Source organism: Geospiza fortis, unplaced genomic scaffold, assembly GCF_000277835.1.
Source record: "Geospiza fortis unplaced genomic scaffold, GeoFor_1.0 scaffold40, whole genome shotgun sequence".
Lineage (NCBI taxonomy): Eukaryota > Metazoa > Chordata > Aves > Passeriformes > Thraupidae > Geospiza > Geospiza fortis.
This window is the reverse complement of record NW_005054297.1, coordinates 28,377,431-28,393,667: the sequence shown is the minus strand read 5'-3', so window position 1 is coordinate 28,393,667 and position 16,237 is coordinate 28,377,431. Positions and strand designations below refer to the sequence as shown.

Sequence of the window (16,237 nt, the reverse complement as noted above, 5' to 3'; positions counted from 1 at the left end):
CACTGGTCTTGACCCATGTTTGCCCACTTGCCATCCACTTCGATGCCCTGTGGTTCTCTGTAGTAGCTGGCAGACTAATGAGATTTTTTGGTGTGTTTCAGACAGGTAAATTTTATTGCTATTAGGCACATTCCTAATTGTTCAAGGTGAAGTTACCGTATTCTTCACTGGAATATGTTACAATGATAACCTACTAGAATAGTTGTTAATAAGGAACCAGCATTTTAAGAATAGCACTGCTCCATATTTATGGTAGTCAAGAAATTTCTGTGAGATAATTTGGCATGTGCATTATTTCTCATCACTCAAAACACAGAAGATAAAATCTGGGTTATGAATGCTAAATTGTATCATATGTCAGCATCATTTGCTATGCTATTTTAAAAAAGCTAATTTGTTAAAATAAAAGTTAAAGATTACATTTTTCTTTATATGAGAAGGAAAGTGAGACTTTGTGACATGCACTCTTTAAAGTTATTTAGCACAGTTAAATCATTTTAGGGAATAATAGGGAGAATAAGGAGAGCAGTGTAAAATATTACAGTCTCCTTTGTATCTTAAAAAGAAAAGGAATTTACAAAACCAATTAGTTCCAGACTTCCACATTAACATTCTTGCACTCCCCTCTTTTTTCCCTTTTGCATTGGTTGGTTCTGGGATGGATTGTTCCATTGAGGCATTTCAGGAGCTTTCAAAAGAAGAAAGATGCACATCCAACAGAAGTTAGTAAAAATATACTCTAGCAGTTCTATGATTGTAATCATACTGGCACCACAAAACAATCCAAGCTGGCCACCTACATCAGCTGTAATAGAAGGAAATAAACATGTGTCATACAAAGCATCTGGTTTAGTCTAGCAAGCAAACAAAACCCTGCCAGGCTCAAGTGTTGCATAAATTCAATATACATAATCCATCACTTTAGGAAAACAGAATTAATATTCTTAAGAAAGTTTACTGAAGAGGACTAATGTGTTTTTGAAAATTCTAAATAAAGCAAGTACAACACAAGACATCCTACTGTGAAACAGATACTTAAAATATTTACTACTTCTATGCCCTTTTAGCTGTTCCCTTGCTTCTCATTCCCATGTTCTCTCTCTCCTCTCCAAATCCCCAAAATGTCACTGTTTTTACTGTCCTGTCTGTGATAGAACCATAAACTATGCCAAACTTAATTCTTAGTCTCAGCTGCTGTCCATACCATGGCTTCTTTAATGGAATGACAGGAGACAGTATCAAAAATTACCATGAACCAGACATGATTATTACTATTATACATAAAAATTGTGGCTTCTTGTTCAGAAGCCCACATAGTTTTTTAATTCAGGGAGCAAGAGAATTGAAAAATCAGGTTTTTTTGGTCTGGTGGTTTTTTTAAATTACTATTTTTAGATTAATTATTAATCAATAATAAATATTAAGCATTCACTTACCAAGCAACTCAGAGATAGTCAAAGCCTTCTGCTGCTGTGTTATTTTGTAGCTCAGATCGTGATATTTAATCTCAATACGCACAAGGTTTTGCCTAATGACAAATACATAGAGTTTACTTGAGACAGTCATGAGTGCTGCTCATTTTTACCAACGTCTGTCAGCATGGTCTGAGTTCAGGGAGAGGGATGGTGTCTTTAATGAAAAGTTAGATGAGTTTTATCCATATCAGTTACATGAGAGAAGGAGAAAATTCAAAAAACAACAGTTTAGCAGGAGTAGGTCTTCCTGCTGTGTTCAAAAGGTAGCTCTATATCTGTACTGTGCTCTAGAACTAGATATTTTTTAAGGATTACTGAGAGAAACCTGAATGAAAATGTCAAGTAAAGTGTAGCCTACCACTCTTGATTACATGCAACTGCATATTTGTGTTTATTTCAATTGGCATGTTTGTGCAGAGCAGTGTTTGTCCTAAACTTGGATGTTCTGTTCTACCCTCTGCAAGTTTCTTCACTTACCTAATTATATTCTTGCACGCTGCAAAAGTGGAAGAGTAGGTAAGTCTCAGTTGGAGCAAGACCTGTGTAATGACTGAGTGAAGAGCTCCTCTTTATGGTATCTTGTCTACAGAAAAACTCTGCTTAAGTTGTAAATGGAATATAAAAATAGTGGGTTTGGAAGAAAACCAACACAAAAACTGACTGCACACATAATGTCAATGGCTCAATGTCCAAGTAGAGTATTTGACCAGTGCTGTTTAACATCTTTTTAGTGACATGGACAGTGGCACTGAGGGCTCCTTTGGCAAGTTTGTCAATGACACCGAGCTGTGTGGTGTGACTGACATGCTGGAGGGAAGGGATGCCATCCCAGGAGCTGGGACCTGGACAGGCTTGAGAGGTGAGCCTATGTAAACCTCACATAGTTCAGCAAGGCCAGGTGCTAAGTACTGAACCTGGCTCAGGGCAAGCACAGGCACGGGTGGAGGTTGAACAGAGAATAGAATGAGAACAGCCCTAAGTGGAGGGACTTGGGGTGTTCATTGAGGAGAAGCTCAACACGAATGTGCAATGTGCACTTGCAGCCCTTGGAGTCAGCCTGGACTGCATCGAAGGAAGAGTGACCAGAACATTGAGGGAAGGTCCACAAGAGTGAAGTAGAGGGGCAGAATGGAACACCTGGAGTATTTTGTCCAGTTCTGGGGCTCCCATCATGAAAAGGATGTAGAGAGAGGGTCCAGAGGAGGCCACAAAGATGATCAGAGGGCTGAAGCACCTCACCTATGAGGACAGGCTGAGAGACTTGTGGCTGTTCAGCCTGGAAAAGAGAACCCTCTGGAGGGAAATTACAGCAGCCTTCCAGTACCTAAATGGTGCTCACAAAAAACACAGAATGGGACTTTTTACAAGGACATGTAGGGATAGGGCAAGGGGAATGGCTTTAAACAAAAACAGGGTAGGTTTAGATTAGATATTGGGAAGAAAATCACTACTGTGAGGATGATGAGGCACTGGAACAGGTTGCCCAGAGAACTTGTGGATCCCCCATCCCTGGCAGTGTTCAAGGCCATGTTGGATGGGGCTTTGAGCAATCTGATGTAGAGGGTGGTATCCCTGTCCACACGGGTTGGAACCATCCAGGGGTTGGATGATCATTAATGTCCCTTCCAATCCAAACCCTCCTATGATTCTTCAGAAGTATTAACAGCTACAGGTTTTTGCTTTGGCAGTGACAGTGAGCTCATTAACAATATTCATGAAAATATTTTCGATACAAAATCATCACTTCTATTTCTTTGGGTGAAAATTCTAAAATTTAGGTAGCCCTAATGTATAAGAATAATCTTATTCTCCTAGATTCTGTTAGTAAGGCTCCTGCCCTTGTAATGGATTTGCTAGCAGAATTATCCAATAAATATTTAACTTTTTCCTCATAACATCTTCAGAAATAATTACATCTATGTTTTATAGCTTGAAATGTGTACTCATTAATGTATTGGCAGGATTCCTATTGGTTAAGGCCTGGTAACAGGGGAATTTCTTGTATGTTCCCTTATGTAATTGAATAATTACTGAGTTGTGCATGATGTTTGCAGACAATAAAATAATCAACAAAGATAAAATGTCCTGAAGGGATTATTAATGTTTGTATATAACAAGTTTAATTTTCATAATGTTCATTTGGAACAGACTTTTAATAGGGTCTGTAGATTCAGGAGAAGAGGTAATGGTTGTAAACCAAGGGTAGATCCAGTCTAGGTGTAAGGAAGGCATCTTTTACAACAAGCATGGTGAAACACTGGAACAGGTTGCCCCGAGAGGTGATGAATAGCCCATGCCTGGAAACATTCAGTGTCAGGTTGGACTGGGCTCTGGGCAACCTGATGTAGATGATGATGTCCCTGCTTATTGCGGGGGAATTGGATTAGTTGACCATTAAAGGTCCCATCCAACCCAACCATTTTATGATTTGTGTAGTTCCTGTGCATGTATAAACATATCCCAGCATATCAGCCAGCATTTGCAGACTGATGGCTTCAAAAGTGAGAAAACCAAAGTCACTGAGACAAGGAAACTCATAGATATTTCATGAATCAAATGTTGTACAATTGTTTATGAACATACTTTGATGTAGTACATACTATGAATTCATGTAGCACCTGCCTTAATACTTATTTGTACTGCTGACATCTCTGGTTATGAGAAAGAAGCAATTCAGTGTATGAAACTGCATTAAATTTTCTACATCCTTTTTCTGAGTAATGCTTTCAGTCACGCACAACCATCCTGTTTCTCTCTTCTGCTACCTCGAGAATTTGGTGAGAATTTGGTACCTCGTGGTACCAAAGATTTTCTAAATAACTTTTATAATATAAATAGTGTTAAGGAATTCTACTAACAATAGAAAATGTTATTAAATCTGTGGCATTGCTGCTACAATAAAACCCAGGTCTTCAGTATTTACAAAACTTCCTTTGGGAATAGGCTAAAAGGAGAAGAACTTTATACATCTGTGTGTTTTCATTGCCTTAATTGGTGGAATGTGAAGGTTGGTTTTCTCTGCTGAATCCATTGTGAATAGGTTTGATAACCCTGCTTTTTTTATTCCTAATTGAAACAGTGATCAAAAAACTTTGTCATCAGAGATTAGTGAGAGCGAAGGTAATTGAGAACATTACTTTGTAATTGCATTATCTATTCTTTGTTATCCAGTCTTAGGTCTATCTAAGCATATTATATATATATATACATATATATATATATATCTATGTGTGTAATACATACATACATCAATATAGATATGAATTTGTATAAATCTTAACCAGTTTTGTCCAAGAGATTATGTTATCTCGCAGGCAATGTTATTAATACCACATATAAGAATATCTTTTTAAGATCATATTTTCATCATACACTCTGCTACCATGGTTAAAAGGAATTGATAATTTCTTTGTTAGACAAGGTGTTAAGCAAGATTACCTGATGTATTCTGAGCTTTTCTTCAGTTTTGTAGAAAAATATTTTATGGCTTTTTCTCCTCCAAAGTTTGAATAGGTGACAGTTGTAGGATAATCTGTTTCTTCACATGGGGCAGGGCAAGTGGAATTGTGTGTTCCTACTGTACATAATCCTTTTATCTCTATATTATCTGAAATTTCAGAATAAATATTTTTATACAATATTTCTTAAAAAGCACACAGTTTAAAACTTAAAAAATACTTACTAAATTACTTTTAATCATCTTTCATAAATGTGTGGATTAATTATCCCAAGAAAAGTGGATACTTACTAGTATTGAAGGATCAAGTAAGTGTTTGCAACTTTCATTTGGGAAACTGGTACACAAAAACAAAGGTTGAGATATATTTCTCATTTTTCTCCAAAGAAATACAGCACCTCTAAGTCTTTCTGCCTTTGTTGGGGCTTTATGTGCTTATTATTTCTCACTCACAGTTAAGCAAAAAGACAACAGAAAATTTTCCATGTTCTTGCTAGCTTTTTAATTAAATACTTAGGTATATATCTTTGGTCTTGATGCCTTAGTGCCTGCCCAGCTCATTTCAGTGCACAGAAAGAGCTTCCAGAGCAGTTCCAACTGTACTTGGCTATCATCTGATAACTGCAAAAACCTTGGTAAGATAAGTTCACTTTACTTTAACCCCTGCCTGCCATTTAATAATTGGGCTCAAGACAGCTAAGAAGGTTTAGGGAAGGCTTGTCTCTTCAAATATTGAAGAGAAGTCATAAAATTCTGCAGGTCTGGCTGCCATGAAACTGGGGAGCCATTCGTCTTAACAAGGAATTACAGAAAGAGCTACAGAAAATAATCATTACAGAAATCTGGCAAGGCTAGAGAAAAACAATGCGGATGAAAAATTGTAAGGCATAAATGTTTCCTAAATCATAAGCCATCACTGTGAGATGAGTACTGTGATCTCCTGCCTGTGATGTTCTATTTGTCCTGTTTGTGGGGTGGCAGAGGTGGTGTCTGTTCACTCTGCCTGTGGGCTTCTCGCTTTTGCAAAGCACAGAGAAGGGGATATCTCAGCCTGTTAGCTGATGATTTGAAATACTCTCCAGGGATGCTAGGTTGTGGCTTTTATTCTGGAGAGGCAGCCCTCAGAGCTCCTAAAATAATGTTCTTAGTGGATCCTGAAGATAGTGGATAAGTGTGCTGTTACTTGAGATTTTGTTATCAGGTGTCTTACCTCTCTGTCTCTGTCAAAGGAAAGTCAGCCCCTAAAATGAGATTCCAGGGGCCATATATCTACAAACCTTCTGGGATCCAGCTCTGAACCCTGGCCATCCTTCAGGGGAATTTAGGGTCATTTTTGCTTATTGCTCTGTGGTTTGTTTGACATTCAGTCACGGGATATCTATTAAGTAAAATAATATGCATCTTCCCTCATGACAGGCTTTTAAGAATCATGGTTATATAAGAATGTGAACTTAGTGGGATCCATTTTAAAATAGCTTACAAGGAAAAAAAAAGTAATTGTTCACAGTAGAAGATCTGGCCTGAATGTTGCACACACCTTATCAAAACAGTGCCCCCCACCAACTTCTGAGTCTACTAATCACTCAGAGAGAATCACATTACACAATAGAAACCAGACCAATTAAAAAAGAAAGCTTTCTTTGGTTCATGAAAAGTTACTTCTCAGATTACTATTTTAAGTATTTTCCAGTCTGTTGCAGTGACTTACAAATTTCATACCCACTGTGCATATTTATATATTTATGGAAAAGAATTGCATTTCAAGTGCTTTCAAAAGCCCTCCTTTTTAAAAAGATGAAACTTTAAAGCTAATGATTTCTGTTTTACCTGTTAACAAACCTGTTATTACTGTACTGTTCAGTCTTCTTGCACAAAGAATACAACATTGGATCTAGAAGGATACTGTGAAGATGTGAAAATGCTAGCCAGAGGCTTGGTAATTTAAAACAGATTAGTTGGATGATCTTCCATTTTAAACCATTTCTGATTGCTAAAATGAATTCTTCTATTAGTAAGCACACTTTTTTTTAGTATTTTTTGTATGGTTTGTTGGCTTTTTAATGGGCATATATTTCATGCTCTGTCTGGTCTCTGTTTTCAGAACATTAAATGAACTGGGATGTACTCCAGATTATTTTCATTATTGATATTGTCTACTATTTGTAATTGGCTTGGAAATCATGAATATGAAGTTATTACTTACAGACTGCTGGATAAACACATTTGTAAAACTTCAGCAAGTCACATTCTGTTCCATTTCCTAAAAATAAATAAAAATATTTAGGAGCCTCAATTAACCATCTAACCCCTAGCTCTATTTGTACTAAACTGAAATATAATGTCATCAAAACTTGCTCATCACTTCAGGTTAATGATTACACAACTGATAAATCAATTCAGCTGGGCACAGTGCAGTTACCAACACCAGGAGGGGTACGTGCTGAAGAGACACAACAGGCCAAGCCAGGAGGTTGCTGTTGGAGCAAACACCTTCATTATGTGTACCAGCCTGAACTGCCTTTAAGCTTAAGGGTGGCTCACTCTTGGTGTTAGCTTGCTAAAGACTGGAAATTTCTGCTTTTCCTAGTGGAAATGAAAAAAAAAAACCCAAAGTAAGGTAGATTTGATATGAGATTACATCCCACGTGTTTCTGCAGAAATTCTGAGCTTCATGCAGGAGTATTTTTGAGATCCAGGAGGTAAGATCATATGCTGAACAAGAGCAAAATTTTCAGTTAGCCTCAGTTTCACCCCATTTTAAAAATTTTTTTCTTCACACGCAAATGTTGTGTAGCAGTTTAGCACACAGTTCCAGAAGGCATTGCTCTCCTTTATCTAATTGTCCTGGTATAAAGTTGTATAAAGCTGTTGCCCCAGGCATGGGAGACCCAGACTTAATTGTCTTGGCAACCCCTTTTCCATGACAGTTTGCAGAAGACTGCCAACCTCCTTTCCCAGGGGTTCTCAAACTAACAGGCTAGAGATTACACATTAATGAGTCTGCTTTTGTAAGAGCATTCTGCCTTGCTTGAGCATATTTAAAAAATGCAAGGAGTCAGTACAGGCTTTCTTGTGATCTAGTGGCTTTTTTGCCCACCAGTTGTGAAAAAAGAGGTGCAAGAACAGAGATCTGGATTCCAGGGTTGCTTTAGGTGACAGTATTGTCATTAATGGTGAAAAGGTGTGAGAGCTCAGTGTTTCTGCCTTACATTTCTAGAGTGATTAAGAAACCTGGATACTTTAGGGGAGTATTACAGCAGGCACCTGGTGCTCCACATTTGAAGGTGATTAGAAGGCTTCATGCAGCCTTTTTGGCTTTGTAGAGCCTTTGCTGCTGCCAGGCTCTTTCTGTGGCCCATGTAGGATTTCTGAGAGTCTGTCTTCAAGCCAGCTCTTCTGCTGTGGTTGCTGAACACCTGCCTGCAAAGTAAGTTGCCTGGATTATGTATGAAAATGTATGCCTTCTTATGGGTTTAGTTCCAGCTCCTTAGGAAGTCAGGTTGAAGACTACAGACCTGTCTCACACTCCTGAGGCATAATTGTTTCTTTCTATTTTTTGGACTGTATCCTAAGAATAGACAATGACCCAGATGCTAGGTCTAGCCTTGACCAAATATCTTGCTTATTTCCTTGGAATTTCAATTAATATCAACTGGAGATTTCCCTCAAATATGTGCTCTATCTCCTTGGCTATTCACTAACACGTGAGGACTTCCAGGAAGATGATCAGTGTGTGGTATGAGGATACTCCTGAGAAATACCTGGAAGAATGAATGGCAAACAGCCACACCAGTCCTGTATGTACCGGGCTTTGCATTCCAGCAAACATCCATTAGTACTATAAATCTTGTGGTACTGAAGTTTTATATCAGGCTTGCACTCTCCCCATGGGTATTCTTGGATAATTGACTGTAGGATAATAATAACAAGAGATACAATTTTTTGGGGGTCTGTTTTAAACACTGGTATTGCTTTTCCATATTTTAAAGTGCTTGCAGGAAGCCTGTTGAAGACACAAGCTGTAACATTGTGATTTAATTAGAGGCAATTACAGTTCATGCTCTTGGCATTAAAAATTCATCTCCCCTCTCTCAAAGCAAAAGTAGGCCCTGATTAGACAGCTTAGTGTGAAATGGTTCTCTATTCCACTTGAATTCTGCTAGGAATGTGAGACCCCCTTAATGGTAGCAGAATGTGTTGATAGGGAAGTTCTGTGATGTCTTTTTATCATTATCTGTCAATTAGGTTGTAAAGTTACAGGAAATAAAAGCTGACTTTGATAGAGACGATTGATAGAGAAATTAGGAAAACCAGGGATATTCTCCCAAATAGCAGTAATTTTGTTTGTGTCCAGAGGAAATGTTATATTTTGGAGTCACCAAGGTGTAATAAATATTTTACACTCCAAAAGGTCTGATTCATTGTTTCAGTGCTTCAGAAGAGAATAGGAGACAGTAAAAACCAAAAACCACTAGTTCCAGTCCCTGGGCAAAGCCCTTACCTTCAGCTGGCGGATTGCGACCTGCGCGTGCGTCCCCACTGGTGTCAGCAAACCTAAACCATCAAAGCGTGGCAGCTCTTGGGGTGAGTGGACAACGAAAGTTATTCCAGCATCAGTATAACCAAGGGTAGGCTCATCAGTGAATTTGTCCTGATGCAAAAAGAATTGTTTAAAGTAGTTTGGCTTTGCTTGCCATCTGAACTTTTAGCTATATTTATTGTGGTACTGTGTTGTTTAGCAATATTTTTGGCAATTTACAGGAAAGTATAGAAGCAAACTGACTTGAATTTCCTTTGTTCATTACCTCTGTGGTTTTCCTTCGAGTTGCTATAAACTTTTAATCTTTTTATTCTTTTTGGCATCCCCAATTTTAAATACAAGAAGTCATAGGTCAGCATTTACTCATAACTTGGAGATTTGTTCCTTTTACTTGCCACTTCCCATCACATTTCACTAAGCTTTCCATTATTCTCTTCAGAATCTTTCACTCCTGACTCATAATTCCTAGAGAACAAAAGCCAATGTCTAAGTAATTTGTCAATCTGTTAGTTTTCTTCCCTGTTCGCTTAAGGTGATATTCCCTGTGTTCTGCTTTTTTGTTGGTCAGAGACAATTCTAATGTCAGAAACAATTTACAGTGCGAAGGTCTTGGCTGGCATTGAGCTGCTGCAGCTGCTCTAACTAAAATTTGGTGCTACATAGAAACTGACATGAGGTGACCTTCCCTTCTGGGCCTTTTATTAAGATGAACTGCTTGTATAAAATTAAATCACTTTCCTGATGACATGTTTCAGTTCTAGGTGAACAGTGCATGTGTATGCTCACTCACAACCTTCTTCCCCTTAGCTGGGGACAGAGTCACTAGTAATTCTGTCTTTTTAAAGCTCTATTTGGGTATTTCCTTTAAAATACATTCTCACTTGGAAATAGTCTTGATTTTGAATTTTGTGCATGAAATTCTGGAGGCCTGTGTAAACCCAATCAAACAAAAATCCCAAAACAAACAAATAAAAACCCCTCCACTAATTTATAAGTTAGTACATGATTCATTGCTTATAATCCTTAGGATAGCTGTACCTGCTGGACATCAAAAAGCAAATGTAAGCCTCTTCCAGACAAACTCACTCTTCTTGCTGAAAGATCATTGTGATTAAAAGTAAAGCAGTTTCCATATTCAGTGAAAACATGTTCAAAATCCTTCAATAAAGGAAAATAGGGAAGGGTGAAATGAAAGAAAGAACACTTGTAGTTTCCTTAGTTAATTGCAATGCATGAAAGGGACTACTGGGGTTGTTGTTGACTTATTTTGTTTGATTTTTTTCTCCAAAGTGCTCAATATTACAATCAGAAAAGAGGTTTTTAATGAAATATTCAAAAGTATTTCAGCCCTTTCTATAGAAAATGAAGTTTAAAGGAGAAATTTCACATTCTTATTAATACTAATGAGCTGCCCAGAATAATTTAATGAGGTCCTGTGTTATTTCTATACCTGTTACATTATATAGAAATTATATATTCAGAAATAACTTTTAATTTTTTCCATTAGCTGCTTAGTGAAGACTGTTTCAAAACTAAATGTCATGTTACATATGAAAGTACAATATTTGCATTTTTTCCTGAAACCACCTTGTAATTTAATATGACTACATCTCACTGCTTTAGTTTAGTTCTTAGCTCTAGTGTCTTCCAGTTAAGAGAAGTCTCTAATGCCTAATTTTAGAAACTACAGCATATCTAAAGGTTAGATTAATCTGAAAGAATATAGACCTGACTTCTTTGTTCACATTTTCTGTCTAAGTTGGGAATTCCTTTACAGCAGAATTGACATAAAAATGGGATGATCATATTTTTCGGCTGTTATCCCAAATTCCCAAACATGGGCTATTTTCTTTTCAATATTTAAAATTCCTGTTACCCTGGCTGTCTGTATTCTTGACCTCAAGAACAAAACCACAGAATCACGTCATGTAAAAAAACTTGGTTCAAACTGTCCTTCACTGCAGGCCACTGATGGAAAAGGTTGTTAGATAGAGCCTGGGGGCATGACAGCTTTCAAGGGCTGCTGCCTGTGCAGAAGTGGCATTAGGCAGAGAGCAATTTAAACTGAAATCCCATCTTACAGCTCAGAGAGTCCAGCATGCTGCCTCTGTAGTCAGTGGGAGAACTGAGACCCTCAGGGTAATTTAGAGCAGGACTTTTGTTCTCTATTTTCTGACTGTAAAAGAGCATAGGGGAGCAGGGGGCAAAGCTAAATATTTTAAGTTGAGTATAAAGAATATATCCCCTTCCTCTCTGTGCTATTGTTTTAATAAAAGAAACATATTTACCTGTGGGTAACATGGCTTTCCGAAAAAATCACATTCAATCAATGTGCTGCTGTTCAGATAAAACCCATTTTTCCTTGTAAAGTCTTTGATGCTGAAGTTCTGGTTCCCAAGAAGGAAATTGTTTAACTCCTGGGAATATTTGTCTTCTGTAGTAAATTTTTGGAGAATTGAAGATACAATGTTCCAAATTAAAAAAATTACTTTCAGGTCGCTCACAGCATGAGCTTGAAACCTGCCAATGAGAAGTAGAAAGAATTGCTTGGGATTCTGTAGTATAGGACTGATCTCAAGGCTAATTTTGACAAAACTGTGACATAATTTGCTGTCTGCTCACAAACTAGAAGGGATTCTTGCCCAACAGGTTGCAGTTTGATCTCTACAACATGAACAAACAATATAGTCCCTATCTCTAGGATTGTATCTTCCACATCTGGAAACAGAAAGTAGACACCTTCCCATGGCTGTTCTAGTCATACAGGAAATATTTCTGTTTTGTGTGTTTGTTTATTAAACATTAAAAACCAAATCCCCTGAGTAGCTGAACTCAGGCAGAATTCTGTCACTGTCATATTTTCTGGAAAAATCCCTTTCCCCAGGATTCTTCTCCTGGGAAGCTGAGAAGCCCCAGAGAAAAAGGAAAACAATATTATCTCATTTGCTTCTCCTGTGTTTTGCTGCTTTGGAATGTGTTTGGAGATTGTTTATCCACAGGTGATTGTTTCATTGGTTTCTGGTGTGAGTGTTTTCACTCATTGGCCAATCAGGGTCAAGCTGTGTCGAGACTCTGGAAAGAATCACGAGTTTTCATTATTGTCTTTTAGCCTTTTGTAAGTATCCTTTCTGTATTCTTCAGTATAGTTTAGTATAGTATTCTTTAATATAATATAGTATCATAAAATAATAAATTAGCCTTCTGAGAACATGGAGTCAGATCCATCATTCCTCCCTTTGTCTGGGAACCCTGCAAATACAAGAATGAACCATTCACATAAGCCAACAACCAGATTAGTAGAACCGATGACAAGCTGAACAATTGAGTTTACATATGGGAAACTAGCTGACAGGAGCTGTCCCTGTCAGAAAAAAGCTCTCTTCCTTAATTTGGAAATTGAATTCTAAGCACATTTGCAGTAGTCTCATGTACCTGCTTTACTAAGGCACTACACCCCTCTGTAGAGAGTGTACCTTCCCATGAGCTGGTGGCACAGTGTTTTAAACCAAAGGTGATCTTTAATCTTTGAATCCACTTGAAAAGTCTCAAAAATATGATGAGACTTTGGTGGTGCTTTCCTTATGTACAGCATTGAAGTTCTTTATTGACGTAAAGTAAGGCTTTACAGAAGTTATAAAGTTATTTTTAAAAATGTATTAATGTAACATATTTGTGTAATAGATCTTAATGCCCCAGTTTAAGGAAGGTTAGTAGGAACAGCTCTTCACCACTAAATTTGAGTCAAAAAATAAAGACAAAGGGAGTGCTGTGCCTCTTTGTCCTGCTAATGAAAAAACCCAGTTAATAAAAACAGGAGGGGAGGATAAGCACAGCGTGACTGGCAGATGGATACGGCAGCAAACTGTTACTTAGATGGAAAAATGCTGTGCTCGGTGGCTGACTCCTTACAGTGTGCTGCTGCTATAGTTACAAGAACTGAGGCTTGTTTATAACAGCCAGCCCAGCCAGAGGGACTTCTGTCTGCAGTGCACATCGTGTGGTACAATCCAGGGTAGCTTTATGCAGGAAATGAGGAGGTGGCAGAGGGAGGCAGAACGACTCCAGGCCTTTGAGACTTGGGCTTCTGGCTGATTCTGCCAGCAGAAGGTGGAAAATGAGAAAATGTACTAATTTTTGAGGAAAAAATGTGGATAAGCTTTCTGTGTTTCTAAAACTGTTCCTAAATTATGTTTTTGCTCTAAAAATCAGGCCACAATTTCATTAAATTATCTTTGAAGTGGCTGCACTGAATGTTGGACACTGTCTTCAAATGTAGAAATCTGTAGTGAAGTTCTTGCTTAGACAGACGATTTCCAAACAACCCGAATGCTTTCCTCCTGCAAAAACTCCAGACAACAGCAGGAGTTGTAAAGGCTGAGCACCTCTGAAAAAGGAGTATCTGTTTTACGTAAGATTTTTAGCTTTGCATGAAGTTGCTATTTAAAATCATTTGCTAATCTTGTCTTCTATTTTTAACTTGAACGTGGCTGATGGCTGTTCCTTAGTTACACTGAAAAGCAACACTCATGCATAGAACACTACCACCAGAGCTTTTCTATTCCAACTTCTGTTGTGAAACTTAAAAATCATGTCATCTAAAGGAAGGGGAAGATTATAAAAGCAGCCTCCCTTTCTTGATTCTTGTATTTTAATCTTCTTTTAAGTACCATGTGGTGGTGTGGAAGACATGCCCCTCACAGCCATATTTTCTTTGGTTTATGTGATTTGTCCAAACAGGTTGTGGAACATGACTGTTTTCAGATAAAGATGTGTTGTGTCTCAAGAGCAAACAACAAACATAATTTTCACCTGTTCAAGTTGCAGAAGGTCACAGCGGGGAATTTGACTTTTTCCACGTACTGTACCGCCATGGTAGTGGTGGTTGGCCAGCTGAAGTAGTAGCTGAAGCGGCTGCAGATCTGCCAGACAGCAGTGGCAAGGCAGGCTGCCACCACCAGCAGCCACAGCGCCCTGCGAGCCTTGCTCTGCCTGTGGACAATGTTATGCACACCATGGAATGAAGTGGATGAGGCAAACTCCTCATGATACTTCTTTCTGTCTTCCCAATCTGGCAGCAGTTTCTTCATTAAACACAATCGTATCTTTTCCAGTATTCCTGAATATGGAACAAAGTTAAAATGTAAAAAAAAAAAAAAGCATTTAACCATCACTTCAAAAAAAGGAATCCACATAATTCTGATATAAATTTTCCCTTTAATTGTAAATTCTCTCTTTAAGTAATGAACTTGATTCTGAGGATGGAAGAGTTGTGTGGGAAGAGATGGGCTCACTGTTGCCCTGAGTATAAAGTATATCTTGCAGTATTTCAAGCCCACAAATGTTTAAGCATTTTAATTTAAGAGTAGTTTCACTTTTGGGGGAAAGATAGGATTTTGACATACCTCAGGGCTCTAAAATCATACGTTGCTGTGAGCTTACGAGAAAAGTTTAACATCTCATTTTTACAGTAAAAACTCCATAAAGGACTGGTCCTTCACACATGCTCTGACAAATTAGGTTTAAAATGAATGATATGGAATGATATGAAAGGGAATTGCACTCTTTCTCTATTAAAATTTTCAAGATAAGATTTGGAAGGTTGCAGGTTCAAAAGAATATCTAATCTCATTTTCTTGGGTTCGCACTTGTCTGATTCCACAGCTCTGAAATGGGATGGGTTTAGTTTTCATTTGCATCATGTTTTCTATAAACTGATATTAAAATAAACCAAACCAAACAATTTTTGAAGTTTAAAAAGGGCTATAACAATAATGAATGTAGTTGTAGTAGTTAATATCTGGAATTGCAGTAACTTTCCTATGCTTAATGCTGAATAATCTTTTAGACATGTATTTAAACATTATTTTCTCTCCCAAAATATCCAAATAAGGGAAACTTCATGAGACCTTTTTTTGTACCTTGTCAAGATTGGATCACTCTTTTTTGCAAAGCGCTTCTTTTATGGATTGCCATCCACTACTTTGTTTTGGCATTAAGTAAGTCCATAAGAACAGTAAATCAAAGAAAATTTGTGAGACAGTTTTTAATATATGAAAATGTATTATTTAGATCAGTGTTTAACAGCAATTAAATGCTTCCCTTCTTCTGTTTTTATCCAAAAATTAGATTTAATAGTTTGCATGTGTGGTAGGAAGAGAATATAGCCTTTTTAAGACTGAGTTACTCGAGGCTATTACAGCTGGGCAAAGGAACAAAGAGATCTAAGAGTCATCTGCCAGAGCCACATCAGCCACATTGTGACCACATCAGTACTCTGCAGCCTTTCTTTGGTCCACAGTCTCTGGACCATGATAACGAAATGCCAGATGGTGCTGGATTTCAAAAAGTTTCTGAAGGGAAAGAATTTACTTTATGTTGCTCTTTTAAGGTCTGTGTAAGTACTTTGATCAACGTTATGTAATTTACTATGACCTTGTTTTATCCTCAGACAGCTTTCTGCTACAAAACCATTCAAAAGTCTCTCTCCCAGCTCTAGTGACTCCTGGAGTCCACTGCAAATCTGTTCAGCCACGTGTGGTTTTGTACATCGTGCTGGAATGGAGAAGATTTCTGGTTTTGCTGTAGGCTTCTCTCTCACTAGCATGTGGGCAAGTGGGACGAGTTCTCTGCCTGTTCCTCAAAACAGAGCAGAGGGAGAAGTACGTTCCTACATCTCTGAATCTGCTGCCTGTAGATTCCAACAAGAGATCACAGGCAAGTCAGATCCTTTTCTCCAAGGATAATGCTGTGAGTATTTATTTCTCC

General features: G+C 37.9%; 1 protein-coding gene across 1 annotated transcript in view; it reads right to left on the bottom strand.

The window, feature by feature from the left end:
- Positions 1 to 450: 450 nt before the first annotated feature.
- Positions 451 to 16,237, bottom strand: part of ASIC5 (acid sensing ion channel subunit family member 5) — a 16,375-nt gene continuing 588 nt past the window's right edge. The window contains exons 2-10 of the mRNA XM_005415580.2: positions 14,282 to 14,588; positions 11,761 to 11,992; positions 10,511 to 10,630; positions 9,434 to 9,583; positions 8,694 to 8,841; positions 7,136 to 7,192; positions 4,914 to 5,082; positions 1,437 to 1,528; positions 451 to 805 (exon numbers count right to left, since the gene is read on the bottom strand). Coding sequence (XP_005415637.1) covers positions 606 to 805; positions 1,437 to 1,528; positions 4,914 to 5,082; positions 7,136 to 7,192; positions 8,694 to 8,841; positions 9,434 to 9,583; positions 10,511 to 10,630; positions 11,761 to 11,992; positions 14,282 to 14,588 — 1,475 coding nt within the window. The 3' untranslated portion in view covers positions 451 to 605. The remainder of the gene's footprint in view (positions 806 to 1,436; positions 1,529 to 4,913; positions 5,083 to 7,135; positions 7,193 to 8,693; positions 8,842 to 9,433; positions 9,584 to 10,510; positions 10,631 to 11,760; positions 11,993 to 14,281; positions 14,589 to 16,237) is intronic.